This window comes from Babylonia areolata, chromosome 33, assembly GCF_041734735.1.
Source record: "Babylonia areolata isolate BAREFJ2019XMU chromosome 33, ASM4173473v1, whole genome shotgun sequence".
NCBI classification, from domain to species: Eukaryota; Metazoa; Mollusca; class Gastropoda; order Neogastropoda; family Buccinidae; genus Babylonia; species Babylonia areolata.
Window position 1 is genome coordinate 5230168 of NC_134908.1, and position 15000 is coordinate 5245167.

The window sequence follows — 15000 nt, forward strand, 5'->3', positions numbered from 1 at the left end:
AGGCCGATTCTGGATGCGCAGCACTTCCCACAGGTGTTGCGAGGGAAAACGTCTCCAGAAGCTGAGCCCTCCTTCCTTCGCTCACACTTCTCCTTAATGGCCAGCGTTCTCTTGTTTTCAAACTGTCTTTATGCCACAAGAGCACAGCATCCTCCAGCGAGAGCGGTCAAGGGCATCAGTTTCCCAGGAAGCAATGTCTATGTCACAGGCTTTGAGGTTTGTCTTCAAGGTGTCCTTGAAGCATTTGCAGGGTCTTCCACGTTCACGGTGGCCTTCCTTCAGCTGGCCATACAAAAGCATCTTCGGGATCCTGCTGTCTGTCATGCGGACAACGTGTCCTGTCCGGCGTAGCTGGCACTAGATCAGCAGGCTTTCGATGCTGGGCAGGCTGCTCCTCTCTAGGAGATGTGTGTATGTTAGGTCTATCACTCGGCTTATATGGTGGTGGTGGTGTGTCCATCGAGATCGACGATGACCATCGTTGTCATCCAGATGGGGGATGGGCGATGGGGGGAGGGTGGTGGTGGGGTGGGGGGAAGGATGCTCATGAATCTATCTGTGAGTGCGCAGATGGCTGAATAGTCCAATCTGCGCACGAAATGTTCGCTGACAGTTGGGGCAGACTAAGACAGGCATATCATTGTCAGGGAGCTTGTTTGCCCGTGACTTTCTGGCCTGCCTCTTCTCAACAGCTGCAGCAGTCCTGTTGGCCTCGCACAACTTGGCGCCTTTGTGCACAGCAGCGCGCCATTTGTCACGGTCCACTGCAGATTCCTCCCAGGAGCCAGGGTTGATATCAAACGCTTTCAGAGAGACTTTCGGAGTATCTCTGAAGCGCTTCTTCTGACCTCCGTGTGATCTCTTCCCTTGTTGCAGCTCGCCATAGAAGAGCCTTTTGGGCAGCCGATGGTCTGGCATGCGCGCCACGTGTCCAGCCCAGCGAAGCTCGGCTTATATCACAGACTGACTGACTGACATAAGTTTACAGCTGGGCCAACAGCAAAGTGACAGCTGTATTATCAATGTTTCTCCACTGCAATGGGAAGTCATTTACAGCTGAGTCTTTTGTGAAGGACTACGACTCTCAAACTAGGAGGCAAAATCGCACTGGCTCCTAGTGCTGCAGCCTTGTGGGCTAGTTGGCCTTTGCGAACTATCCCAACACCGACTGTCCTAAAACCCTCTTGGCCGAGAGAGAGAGTGGGGATGTAACTTGGGCAAGACACTCTCCACTGTAATCAAATTCTAGCCCAGATAGTCGGGACAGCAGTTACCAGTCGGGACAGCAGTTACCTCCTCTATCATATACATGTATGTAACTTCTTCTTCTTCTTCTGCGTTCGTGGGCTGCAACTCCCACGTTCACTCGGATGTACACGAGTGGGCTTTTACGTGTATGACCGTTTTTACCCCCGCCATGTATGCAGCCATACTCCGCTTTCGGGGGCGTGCATGCTGGGTATGTTCTTGTTTCCATAACCCACCGAACGCTGACACGGATTACAGGATCTTTAACGTGCGTATTTGATCTTCTGCTTGCATATACACACGAAGGGGGGGAGGGGGGGGGGGGGGGGTGGTTCAGGCACTAAGCAGGTCTGCAACATATGTTGACCTGGGAGATCGTAAAAATCTCCACCCTTTACCCACCAGGCGCACGTCACCGTGATTGGAACCCGGGACCCTCAGATTGACAGTCCAACGCTTTAACCACTCGGCTATTGCGCCCGTCATGTATGTAACGTTTCAATGCCCCCACGAGGCGCAGAAAAATCAACTATTTCGCCTTCCGCCTTACCTTCCTCAGATTTCTTCTCCTTCTAGCCGCGGCGGCGGCGGCGGCGGCAGCGGTCGCGGAGAGAGACGGTCGCTGGTTCGCTTTTGCGGTGTGGACGCGCAGGTGTCGTTTCAGCGTGAGAGGGTCTCTGTAGCGGATCCCACAGAACTGGCACTGGTAGGGGCGGTTTTCCGACGAGGCCTCTCGTCTCTGTCCCTGTCCTCGTGTGTCCGGTGTGTGGGTGGTGTTGGGGTCTGCGAGGGTGGTGGTGGTGGTGGTGGTGGTGTTGGTGGTGGAGTTGTCGTCGTCGTCGCTGTCTTGGCGGTGGACCAGTTTGTGGTTGTGGAGGGTGGTCCAGTCAGCGAAGGCGGCCACACACTGGTCGCAGGGGTAGGGTCGCTCCCCTGTTGGTCAGTGATGTGATGTGATGTGTGATGTGATCTGATGTGTGATGTGATGTGATGTGATGTGATGTGATGTGATGTGTGATGTGGTGTGATGTGATGTGTGATGTGATGTGTGATGTGATGTGATGTGATGTGTGTGATGTGATGTGATGTGATGTGATGTGTGATGTGATGTGTGATGTGATGTGATGTGATGTGATGTGATGTGATGTGATGTGATGTGATGCGACACGATGTGATGTGATGTGATGTGATGTAGTTGTGATTATTGTTGTTGTGGGGTATGATGATGATGATGATGATGACGACGATAAATAAGAAGAAGAATAATGATGATGATCGTAATAATAATAATAACAAAAAGAAGAAGACGTTGAAGAAGAAAAAGAAGAAGAAGGAGGATGAGGACGAGGATGATGATGATGATGATGATAATAAAATATTTTGATCTCTTCTCAACATTTTACGCAAGTCAACAAGCTGATTGTCACCTCACAGTAAACGCAAGATGTGTAACACTTAACACAGTAAGCAGTTGTAACATGTACAGCCCCTGACATCGAAACACACACGCAACAACAAAAAAGTGCAAGCAGATATGATTTAAATTGCAAGCAGACATGATTTAATTTGCAAGTAGATATGATTTAAATTGCAAGTAGACATGATTTAAATTGCAAGTAGACATGATTTAATTTGCAAGTAGATATGATTCAAATTGCAAGTAGATATTAAATTGCAAGTAGATATGATTTAAATTGCAAGTAGATATGATTTAAGTAGATATGATTTAAATTCCAAGTAGATATGATTCAATTTGCAAGTAGATATGATTAAATTTGCAAGTAGATATGATTCAATTTGCAAGTCGATATGATTCAAATTGCAAGTAGATATGATTTAAATTGCAAGTAGATATGATTTAAATTGCAAGTAGATATGATTTAAGTAGATATGATTTAAATTGCACGTAGATATGATTTAAACTGCAAGTAGATATGATTCAAATTCCAAGTAGATATGATTCAATTCGCAAGTAGATATGATTCAATTCAATTTGCAAGTAGATATGATTCAATTTGCAAGTAGATACTGTCTAATTCCTCACCTGTGTGCACTCGAATGTGTCGGGTCAGACTCCGCTTCGCAGCGAAGGCCATGCCACAGCGATCACACACGTACGGTTTGTCGCCCGTGTGGCTCCTCATGTGACCCTGTCACCATGGAAACAATGAGTGTGTGTGTGTGTGTGTGTGTGTGTGTGTGTGTCACTCCTCATGTGTGTGTGTGTGTGTGTGACTCCTCATATGGCCCTGTCACCATGGAAACAGTATGTGTGTGTGTGTGTGTATGTGTGTCACTCTTCATATGACCCTGTCACTATGGAAACAATGTGTGTGTGTGTGTGTGTGTGTGTGTGTCACACACACACACACACACACACAAACATACACACTCACCCACCCCACCCACACACACACCCACACATACCTTCAGCCCTTCCTTCTGACGGAACTGATTCCCACCCAGCCGACATGCATATGGCCTGCACACACCCTCCAGTCCCCCCCCACCCCCCCCCCCCAACACACACACACACACACACCCACCTTCAACCCTTCCTTCTGACGGAACCGGTTCCCACACAGCTGGCAGGCGTAGGGCCGCTCACACACACACACACCCACACCCACCTTCAACCCTTCTTTCTGACGGAACCGGTTCCCACACAGCTGGCAGGCGTAGGGCCGCTCACACACACACACACCCACACCCACACACACCTTCAACCCTTCCTTCTGACGGAACCGGTTCCCACACAGCTGGCAGGCGTAGGGCCGCTCACACACACCCACACCCACACACACCTTCAACCCTTCCTTCTGACGGAACCGGTTCCCACACAGCTGGCAGGCATAGGGCCGCTCGTCCGAGTGCACGCGGCTGTGGGTGCGGAGGGCAGTGGGGTCAAAGAATCGCTTGTTGCACTCTGAACACCTGTACGGCCTCACCCCTTCGTGAACCATCTCGTGGCGCCTCAGGCTGCGAGCGTAGCCGAACGTCGCTGGGCACTGCGAGCATCGGTAGGGCTTTTCACCTGCCAGAAAAAAAAAAACAAGAGAGGCAAGGCCTTCAAGACTCGCTTGTGATAAATTAGGTCCCCTTGCATTAATTACAGAGTAATTTCCCTTTTTTACTATCTGCACCCAAAACGTTTGCAAAATAAATAAAAATTCCATGCTAGCAAAAGAAGTTCCTGTTTGAACAAAAAATGGTAATAATGGCTGCTCTTGTTGTTATGTCAGAATATGAGATCAAAGTGCCAAGTTTAGAGAATACAAAAAATATAAATATAACAGTAAATGCAGTTTGCATATAATTAGGCTTCTTTTTTTAATTTTTTTGTGCCCATCCCAGACGTGCAATATTGTTTTAAACAAGATGACTGGAAAGAACTGAATTTTTCCTATTTTTATGCCTAATTTGGTGTCAACTGACAAATTATTTGCAGAGAAAATTTCAATGTTAAAGTTTACCATGGACACACAGACACATGGACACACACACACACACAAACACACACACACAGACAACCGAACACCGGGTTAAAACATAGACTCACTTTGTTTACACAAGTGAGTCAAAAAGGGGGTGGGGGTGGGGGGAGGGTGGGTGGTTCAGAAGAATGCTCGTTGTTGATTAGATTATTAAATGGTTTTGTGATTAATTTTAGGGACACTCCGAGCATTGATAGGGCTTTTCGCCTGCCAGATAAAAAAAAAATTTAAAAAGGGGGGGGGGGGGGGTATGGGGGGGGGGCATGGGGGGTTCGAGGAATGTTCGTTGTTGATTAGATTATTAAATGGTTTTGTGATCAATTTTGGGGACACTGCGAGTATCTGTAGGGCTTTTCACCTGCCCTATTTGTGAAGGGTGCAAACGTTGATTTTTGTTGGGTACCATCCCATACTGGTCCCAAGAACCACTGCTGGCGACTGTCAAACGACGGAAGATGGCATGGTCTGGTCACGTCATACGACATAACACCCTCTCCAAAACCATCCTCCAAGGGACTGTAGAGGGAGGGCGCAGACGGGGGCGGCAGAGAAAGAGCTGGTCCGACAACGTCAAGGAATGGACCAAAATGACGATGCCAGATCTCCTCACGACAGCTGCCAACAGAACGGCGTGGCGAGCTATGACATCTTCCTCATGTCCCCCCAACGACCCCAGCGGTCGAGGGAATGAGTGAGTGAGTGATCCCATACTGGATTCCTTTATAATGACCAAGCAAACAGAGCAGCAAAAAGGGGGAGCAAAGAATCATACAGATAGTATAAAAGTATATTGCCCATTGTCGTACACAGGAAATAAGCAATATACTAAAAAGAGACTTTTATAGGTGCTTTCATTCAAGTCTAAAACCTCGTCAGTTGACTCTCTCAGACTTTGGTCCGATTCGCAGACCAATTCTGAGTTTAACTCTCAGACTATCATCAAATTCATTACGGATCAAGTATTGTTCTAATGTCAAGTGCATATGCTTTAGTAACCTGACAATTAAGCATATAATTTTTGACTGTAGCTTGATGAAGCCTTATGTACACGAAAGTGTGTCTTCACTAGTGACTGAGAACGTTGATGTTTTTGACTTTTTGCGATAGAAGAGTAGATAAAAGTACAGTGTCGTTTATGTCATGATTCAGAAGAAAAGATGAAATTCATTTTATGTTTTGCTGTCCTGTCTTTCACGACTTAAGGATAAAATATATGCAACCTAAGTTTTATAATAGCCCATGCCGCTTTAGATTTAATTTGCTTATGTCATCTAGAAAAGAAATTGTTTTACGTAATGTTGCGTTCTACATTTACTATGCCTTGAAACGATTACGTACGGCTGTAACTTAAATCATAGTATCAATTTGAATTTTCATGACAATAATTATGGTAAGATCAAATACTAGACACTGTGTTATTGCAATTTTGGTTGTTTGTTTTGTACATGATTTCCACGTCAATTAGGGGCTTAGGCCTAAATTTGAATAAATATTTTGCATTCGCATTCACCCCAATTGCCGAGTGGTTTTAACTCTCTCCATACGAACGGCGAAAGAGACGAGGTAAACAACGTTTCACCCCAGTTACCATCATCAAAAGATTGCAAGCGGAAGGCTCTTATACTGAAGAGGTGAATGTTGACAAAGAATACCACAGTTCTGGCGACGGAAGCAAAAGGTTGGGTCATTCAGACACCAACTGGACATCCGAGGGGTCTGTGTAGAGGAGAAGAGAGGATTGGCCGTACTGAGTGAGTTAAAGCGCTGGACTTTCAGTCTGAGGGTCCTGGGTTCGAATCACGGTGACGGCGCCTGGTGGGTAAAGGGTGGAGATTTTTCTGATCTCTCAGGTCAACATATGTGCAGACCTGCCAGTACCTGAACCCCCTTCGTGTGTATACACACGCAGAAGATCAAATGCACATGTTAAAGATCCTGCAATCCATGTACAGCGTTTGGTGGGTAATGGAAACAAGAACATACCCAGCATGGACATCCTCGAAAACGGCTTATGGCTGCCTACATGGTGGGGTAAATAAACAAAACGGTCATACACGTAAAATGTTAAATGTTACATGTTTGTCTTGAGTGTGTATGTGTGCGTGCCTTAAATTTGCTTGAATGACACAGGAAACAAACGATGAGCGCCCAATGGCAGCCGTCAGTCGGCTCTACCTAGGTAGGCAGCCTGTGGTGCAAATGACCCCGTGTTTGTAAAGCGCTTTCAGAGCTTGGTCTCTGACCGAGGATAGGCGCTATATAAGTATCCATATCAATCAACAATCAATCAATCAAACCCCAACCCCACCCCTAACCACCAACCACCCCACCCCCCCAACCCCCCACACCCCTCCCTCCTTCTCTCTACAAATTTACAAAAAAATTGGTGGCGCTTACTCTAATGCTATCAGAAATAAGATCCATTCATTCATCATTCATTTATTCATTCCTTCCTTCCTTCATCCTCTCTCTCTCTCTCTCACTCACTCACTCTATCTCTCTCATTACCATATTCATATACATTATTGCCATTAATGCAGGTATCATGATTACATACTTGTAAATGCTACTGTGCAATTGAGTGTATTTGAATTTCATGTATGTCTTTTCTATAACCCTTTGTTATCTTGTGAACATTTTGATTTCATTTCTCTTTACCCTGAGGGCTGGATGTAAAAAAAAAAATAAAAAAAAGCATATGCATGCTTATTCCACTTCCCTCATTAGAAAGATTCGTTCGTTCATTCGTTCGTTCGTTCGTTCGTTCACTCTCTCCACCCACCAGCCCTCAGATGCCTCCGGTTGACGTGCTTGACGACGTTGGAGCGGTTCCGACACTCGCGGCCGCACGCCTTGCAGCGGTACAGGCCCTGGGGCGTGCGCTCGAAGGCCCTCGAGTTCGGATCCACGTGCACCTTCATGTGGAACTTGAGGCTCTCGGCGAAGCTGAAGGCTTTGCCGCACTCCTGGCACTGGTGCTTCTGTTCGCCTGTGTATTTGTATTTGTATTTGTATTTGTATTTCTTTTTATCACAGCAGATTTCTCTGTGTGAAATTCGGGCTGCTCTCCCCAGGGAGAGCGCGTCGCTATAATACAGCGCCACCCATTTTTTTTTTTTGTATTTTTTCCTGCGTGCAGTTTCATTTGTTTTCCCTATCGAAGTGGATTTTTCTACAGAATTTTGCCAGGAACAACCCTCTTGTTGCCGTGGGTTCTTTTACGTGCGCTAAGTGCATGCTGCACACAGGACCTGGGTTTATTGTCTCATCCGAATGACTAGCGTCCAGACCACCACTCACAGTCTAGTGGAGGGGGAGAAAATATCGCAGTGATTCGAACCAGCGCGCTCAGATTTTCTCGCTTCCTAGGCGGACGCGTTACCTCTAGGCCATCACTCCAGTGTGGGTGGGTGAGAGAGGTGGTGGGTGGGTGTGAGGGGTGCATGGTGGGGTGGATATGTGGATGTGGGTGTGGTGGTGGTGGTGGTGTGGTGGGTGTGTGGTGTAGGTGTGTGGGGTTTGGTTGTGGAAACATCTCATTACGATTATTTGTTATCATTATTGTTATTATTACCATTATTGTTGTTGTTGTTATCATTACTGTTACGTATATACAGGCCCAACACTCGGATCACTCATCATCATCATATTCATAATCATCACAATCATCATCATCATAGGGTAAAAACAGTCATACATGTCAAAAAGCGGAGTGATGGCCTAGAGGTAACGCGTCCGCCTAGGAAGCGAGAGAATCTGAGCGCGCTGGTTTGAATCAGCATGCACTTCGCGTACGTAAAAGAACCTAACAAAAGGGTTGGTTATTCCTGGCAAAATTCTGTAGAGAAAAATCCACTTCGATAGGAAAAAAACAAATAAAACTGCACGCAGGAAAAAATACATAAAAAAATGGGTGGCGCTGTAGTGTAGCGACGAGCTCTCCCTGGGGGAGAACAGCCCGAATTTCGCCACCGAGAAATCTGTTGTGATAAAAAAGAAATACAATTACAAACACAAATACAAAAAAGCCCACTCATGTACATCCGAGTGAATGCGGGAGTTGCAACCCATGAACGAACAAAGAAGAAGAAGAAGACTGAGACGAAGAAGAAGAAGAAGATGATGAAGAAGAAAAGGGAGAAGAAGAAGAAGGAGAAGAAGAAGAAGAAGGAGAAGAAGAAGAAGCAGAAGAAGAAGAAGAAGAAGAAGAAGATGCAGAAGAAGAAGAAGAAGAGGGAGAAGAAGAAGAAGAAGAAGAAGATGAAGAAGAAGATGCAGAAGAAGGAGAAGAAGAAGATGAAGATGAAGAAGCAGAAGCAGAAGAAGGAGAAGAAAGAGAAAAAGAAGAAGAAGCAGAAGAAGTGGGAGACGAAGAAGAAGAAGAAGAAGAAGAAGACAAAGAAGACGAAGAAGAAGAAGAAGAAGAAGATGATGATGAAGAAGAAGGAGAAGAAGAAGAAGATGAAGAAGAAGAAGCAGAAGCAGAAGAAGGAGAAGGAGAAGAAGAAGAAGAAGATGATGATGAAGAAGATGCAGAAGAAGAAGAAGAAGAAGAAGAAGAAGGAGAAGAAGAAGAAGAAGAAGAAGAAGAAGACGAAGAAGAAGAAGACGAAGACAAAGAAGAAGAAGAAGCAGAAAGAGAAGCAGAAGAAGAAGAAGAAGAAGAAGACGAAGAAGAAGAAGAAGAAGAAGCGCAAAAGGGTCACCACCACGTAGGTCTCTCACCAGCGTGCCACCTCAAGACGTGTTTGCGCATGTTGGACCGGTCTCGGGTCTCCTGGCCGCACACCGTGCAGCGGTAAAGCCCTGCGCCCGTTACTCCGTACATGGACCCCATGGAACTGAAGCCTGCCCCCGACGGCTGCGACCTCTGAGCTTTCTGGTCCCCATCCCGCTGTGCGTTCTCGCCTTCCTCGGTTTTCACCGGGTCTGTGTTGAAAGGAGGAGGAGGATAGTAATGATGACTGTGGTGGTGGTGGTGGTGGTGATGATGGTGATGGTGGTGGTGGCGGTGATGGTAGTGGTGATGGTGGTGGTGGTGATGATGATGGTGGTGATGGTGGTGGTGGTGGTGGTGGCGGTGATGGTGGTGGTTGTGATGATGGTGGTGGTGATGGTGGTGGTGGTGGTGATGATGGTGGTGGTGGTGATGATGGTGGTGGTGATGATGGTGATGGTGGTGGTGATGGTGATGATGGTGGTGGTGGATGTGATGATGGTGGTGGTGGTGGTGGCGGTGGAGGTGGATGTGGTGGTGGTGATGGTGATGGTGGTGGTGGTGGTAGCGGTGGTGGTGATGATGGTGATGGTGGTGGTGGCGGTGATGGTGGTGGTGATAGTGGTTGTGGTAGTGGTGGTGGTGGTGGTGATTATGGTGATGATGGTGATGGTGGTGGTGGCGGTGATGGTGGTGGTGATAGTGGTTGTGGTAGTGGGGGTGGTGGGTGATTATGGTGATGATGGTGATGGTGGTGGTGGTGGTGGTGGTGGTGGTGGTGGTGGTAATGGTGGTCGTGGTGGTGATTATGGTGATGATGGTGATGGTTGTGGTGGTGCTGATGGTGGTGGTGGTGGTGATGATGATGATGGTGATGACGATGATGACGATGAAGGTGGTGGTGGTGGTGATGATGGTGATGATGATGATGGTGATGGTGGTGGTGGTGGTGGTGGTGGTGGTGTTATGTAGATGATGATGATGATGATGATGATAATGATGACACTGATGGTGAAAAGATGATGATATGCCAGTGACAACAACAACGACGATGATGATGATGATGATGATGATGCTACAGCTGGCAGCAAGACTGGAGATGGTATCCAACACACACAGACAAAGCCTTCATCAAGGGAGAAAGCTACACGTTATTCTCTAATCGCTGTTTTAACAGTCGGCATAGGTCTGGTTCCTTTCACACTTGCCGAAGCCAGTAAACACACACAAAAAAAAACATCCATGGCAAAATTCCCCACGAATACCTGTCCATGCGCGCACATATCCATTCACGCGCGCGCGCACACACACACACACACACATGCATGCGCACACAAGCATGAGCACACACACCCACCCTGAGAAATAGACTCCCTCTTACACACACAAAGGTATGCATGTGTGCACATACACACACACGCGCCGCGCACGCATACACACAGAGATATACACATATTTTCTCTTACAGTTACACACACACACACACACGCACACATATATCCACTTATGCTTGTACACAACACATACACATACACACACACACAAACACAAACATACGCACACACACATTTAACCCATGTTCACTAAAAGTGATTGTCTAAAAATCACTTCAGTAACAGATGTTAAATTAATGATCAACCAATACGTACACACACACACACACTCCCACACACTGTAACAACCCCCCACCCCCCACCCCCCACCCCACCCAACACACACACCATAAACTCCACACATGCAAAACAACACACAACTCCCGCCAGCGTCTCCTGCCTCAGTCGACACAACAACAAGTAACAGGCGTTAAATTAATAACCCAACCAATGCACACACACACAAACACACACACACACACACAGAACATGCAGAAGGTTTGCTGCATAGTCCAATTGGACATTTGTTATAGCTGTTAGAGTTGTTTGATGTTAGCGTTTCCTTCTATATTGTGCCTATGTCTCCCGTTTTTAATGCTTTATTTTTTCCAGTGCTCTGTATATTTCCCCACCACACACACACACACACACATGCGCACACACGCGCACACACACACACCATTTTTCACCCTCTGCCCAATACCGTTCCCTCCACCACGCCCCGCCCTCCACCCTCCCGCACCCCCCATCCCCCCTTTTTTTTCTCCCCCCCCCCCCCCCCCCCCCGTCTAATATCACTTAAAGTGGAAGACGTTAAACTGAAGACTACTACTACAAACACATACCCCTCCCCCCCACCCCTCCCCCCACTACCCCACACACACCATAAACTCCACCCATGAAAAACAACACATCCCCCACTCCCCCACCCTCACAACCACAACAACACAACACTCACAAGCGTCTCCCGCCTCAACTGATGCATGGACAACATCATTCTCCGCCTCCGGCTCCGGCTCCAAAACCAACGAATCCTCCTCCTCCGCCTCCTCCTCCACCCCGGAAGAACACTTCCGCTGCTCCGCATTCCCAGCAGCCATTGGATCATCCGGATTGCTGGGCACAAGGGCGCCATCTGGTGGTGGTGGTGGTGGTGGTTGTGCTGAAGCTGGTTGGTAAGGGTGTGCGATTGTTGTGTGGATCTTTTTTACGCGCTCCAGGAGATTGCTGATGTCACTGTCGAATGCCGCCTCACCCCCGCGTTCCATGCGATCCAAAGTTTGCGGTCCTGGTGTGGAGGATATAGGATGAATGAATGAATGATAGGGATACTTCATGATTTATAACAGCGCCTATCCTCGGTCAGAGACCAAGCCGGTAGAGTTGAGTTTATCGACTTATCGGCAATAATGTGGAGTGATGGCCTGGAGGTAACGCGTCCGCCTAGGAAGCGAGAGAATCTGAGTGCGCTGGTTCGAATCACAGCTCAGCCGCCGATATTTTCTCCCCCTCCACTAGACCTTGAGTGGTGGTCTGGACGCTAGTCATTCGGATCAGACGATAAACTGAGGTCACGTGTGCAGCATGCACTTAGCGCACGTTAAAGAAAGAGAAATCTGTTGTGATAAAATGAAATACAAAATACAAACAAAATACAAATACAAAATAAGCCCTTAAGGTCAAGAGACCAAGCCCTATATGGATACTTATATAGCCATTATCCTCGGTCATTGACCAAGCACTATTAGTCTATATGGATACTTATATACCACCTATCCTCGGTCGGACACCATTCTCTATATGGCCATTCTCAAGGCCTGACTAAGCGCGTTGGGTTTCGCTGCTGGTCAGGCATCTGCTTGGCAGATGTGGTGTAGCGTATATGGATTTGTCCAAACGCAGTGACGCCTCCTTGAGCTACTGAAACTGAAACTCTCTATATGGATACTTATATACCGCCTATCCTCGGTTGGACACCATTCTCTATATGGATACTTATATACCGCCTATCCTCGGTCGGACACCAGCTCTAAGCACTTTACAAACAGGGGGATCACTTTGGATCATTTGCACAACAGGCTGCCTCGCGCCTGCTACCTGGGTAGAGCCGACTGACGGCTGCCATTGTGGGGTGCTCATCATTCGTTTCTTGTGTCATTCAATCAGACTTCAGGCATGCACACATACATGCTCAGACAGACATGTAACATTTTAGGTGTATGACTGTTTTGTTTGTTTACCCTGCCACAGGGCAGTAAAAAGTAATAACTAGATAAATGAATATATAAGTAGATATATACATAAGTGAAAATAAAATCATGACAAAAAATGTTGAAAAAACAACAACAACAACTTTAATAATGAGAAACGCAAACAACATTTAAGAACTGACTAGTATCATCATCATCATCATCATCATCATAAGAATAAATATTTCAATCTAACATTATGTGACACACACAAATACACACCCACACAGGGGTTCACACACACACACACACACACACACACACACACAGTCACATGCATTTAATCACACACACACACACATACACCACAGACACCCACACACACACACACAGGGGGATAAACACACACACACACACATGCACACACAACACACACACACAACACACACACCACACACACGAACACCCATGCATTCACCCACCCACACCCACCCCATCCCCATCCCCCCCAATCATGCACTCCCCCCCCCCACCCCCAACCGCCCCCCACCAACAATGTTGTAACGAACAATACAAACCCTTCAAGGCAGGCGGTTCCACCGCACCATCACGTTTTCCACGCTTGCTCCTGGATGCCGCCTTCCGCAGGAGCGGCTTCCGATTCAGCACGCTTGACCTTGACGACCTTCGGAGAACAGCAGGGGGCTGCGGGTGGGGGTGGAGGTGGAGGTGGGTGTCACTGCTGGTGGTGGCGGTTGGTGGGAGAAATGTGGTGTCATCAGAAATGGCGGTTGTGGTGGTGGTGGTGATGTGGTGGGTGGTGGTGGTTGTTGAAGCTGTCGGCGATGTCATCGCTGCTGTCAGCGTTGATGTGTCGTCGTCGTTGTCGTCGTTGCTGCTGTTGCTGCTGCTCCTCTTGTTTGATCCGGGGGGGAGGTTTTGCGTTGGGGGGGTCCGACGCCCTGCAATGTAATGCAATGACGATTCCAACGTCCATGGTTTAGTTAGTTAGTTCAGTACCCCCCGAAAATGGAGCATGGATGCCTACATGGCAGGGCAAATACGGTCATACACGCAAAAGCTACAGCCCACAAACGAAGAAGTTAGTTCAGGTACTCCAAGAAAGGCATCACTGCATTTGGACAATTCCATATATATATATATATGTATATATATTTGTATCTCTTTTTATCACAACAGATTTCTCTGTGTGAAATTCGGGCTGCTCTCCCCAGGGAGAGCGCGTCGCTACACTACAGCGCCACCCATTTTTTATTTTTTGGTATTTTTTCCTGCATGCAGTTTTATTTGTTTTTCCTACTGAAGTGGATTTTTCTACAGATTTTTGCCAGGAACAACCCTTTTGTTGCCGTGGGTTCTTTTCACGTGCGCTAAGTGCATGCTGCACACAGGACCTCGGTTAATCATCTCATTCGATTGACTAGCGTCCAGACCGCCGATGACTCAAGGTCTAGTGGAGGGGGAGAAAATATATCGGCGGCTGAGCCCGTGATTCGAACCAGCGCGCTCAGATTCTCTCACTTCCTAGGCGGACGCGTTACCTCTAGGCCATCACTCCACTCCATATATGCTACACCGCATCTGCTGAAGCAGATGCCTGACCAGCCAGTGGGATCCTGGCACCCTTTCGTCAGGGACTTGAAGGAAAATAAAATAAACAAGTAAGATAAAATGAAAATAAAATAAGATAGATAAATAAATGAATAAATAAATGAGTGAATGAATAAGCAAATGAACGAACGAATGAATAATTGAATAAGTGAAATAAGTTAATAATGAAATAATGAAATTCTTAAATAAAAATAACATAAAATAAGACAGATCAATAAATAGATAAATAAATGAAACTGAATAAAATACTTATACAAAAAGGAAAAAAACAACAACAATAATACGGAATGTTAATATCAATAATGATAACCATAATTTTAAACCAGACAATATATACAAAGGGAAAA

General features: G+C 46.8%; 1 protein-coding gene across 1 annotated transcript in view; it reads right to left on the reverse strand.

The window, feature by feature from the left end:
- The window catches only part of LOC143276845 (uncharacterized), a 26148-nt gene that overhangs the window by 5793 nt on the left and 5355 nt on the right, over positions 1–15000 (reverse strand). Inside the window, exons 4-10 of the mRNA XM_076581500.1 lie at positions 13600–13983; positions 11791–12120; positions 9468–9671; positions 7525–7731; positions 4053–4282; positions 3293–3398; positions 1799–2181 (exon numbers count right to left, since the gene is read on the reverse strand). Coding sequence (XP_076437615.1) covers positions 1799–2181; positions 3293–3398; positions 4053–4282; positions 7525–7731; positions 9468–9671; positions 11791–12120; positions 13600–13983 — 1844 coding nt within the window. The remainder of the gene's footprint in view (positions 1–1798; positions 2182–3292; positions 3399–4052; positions 4283–7524; positions 7732–9467; positions 9672–11790; positions 12121–13599; positions 13984–15000) is intronic.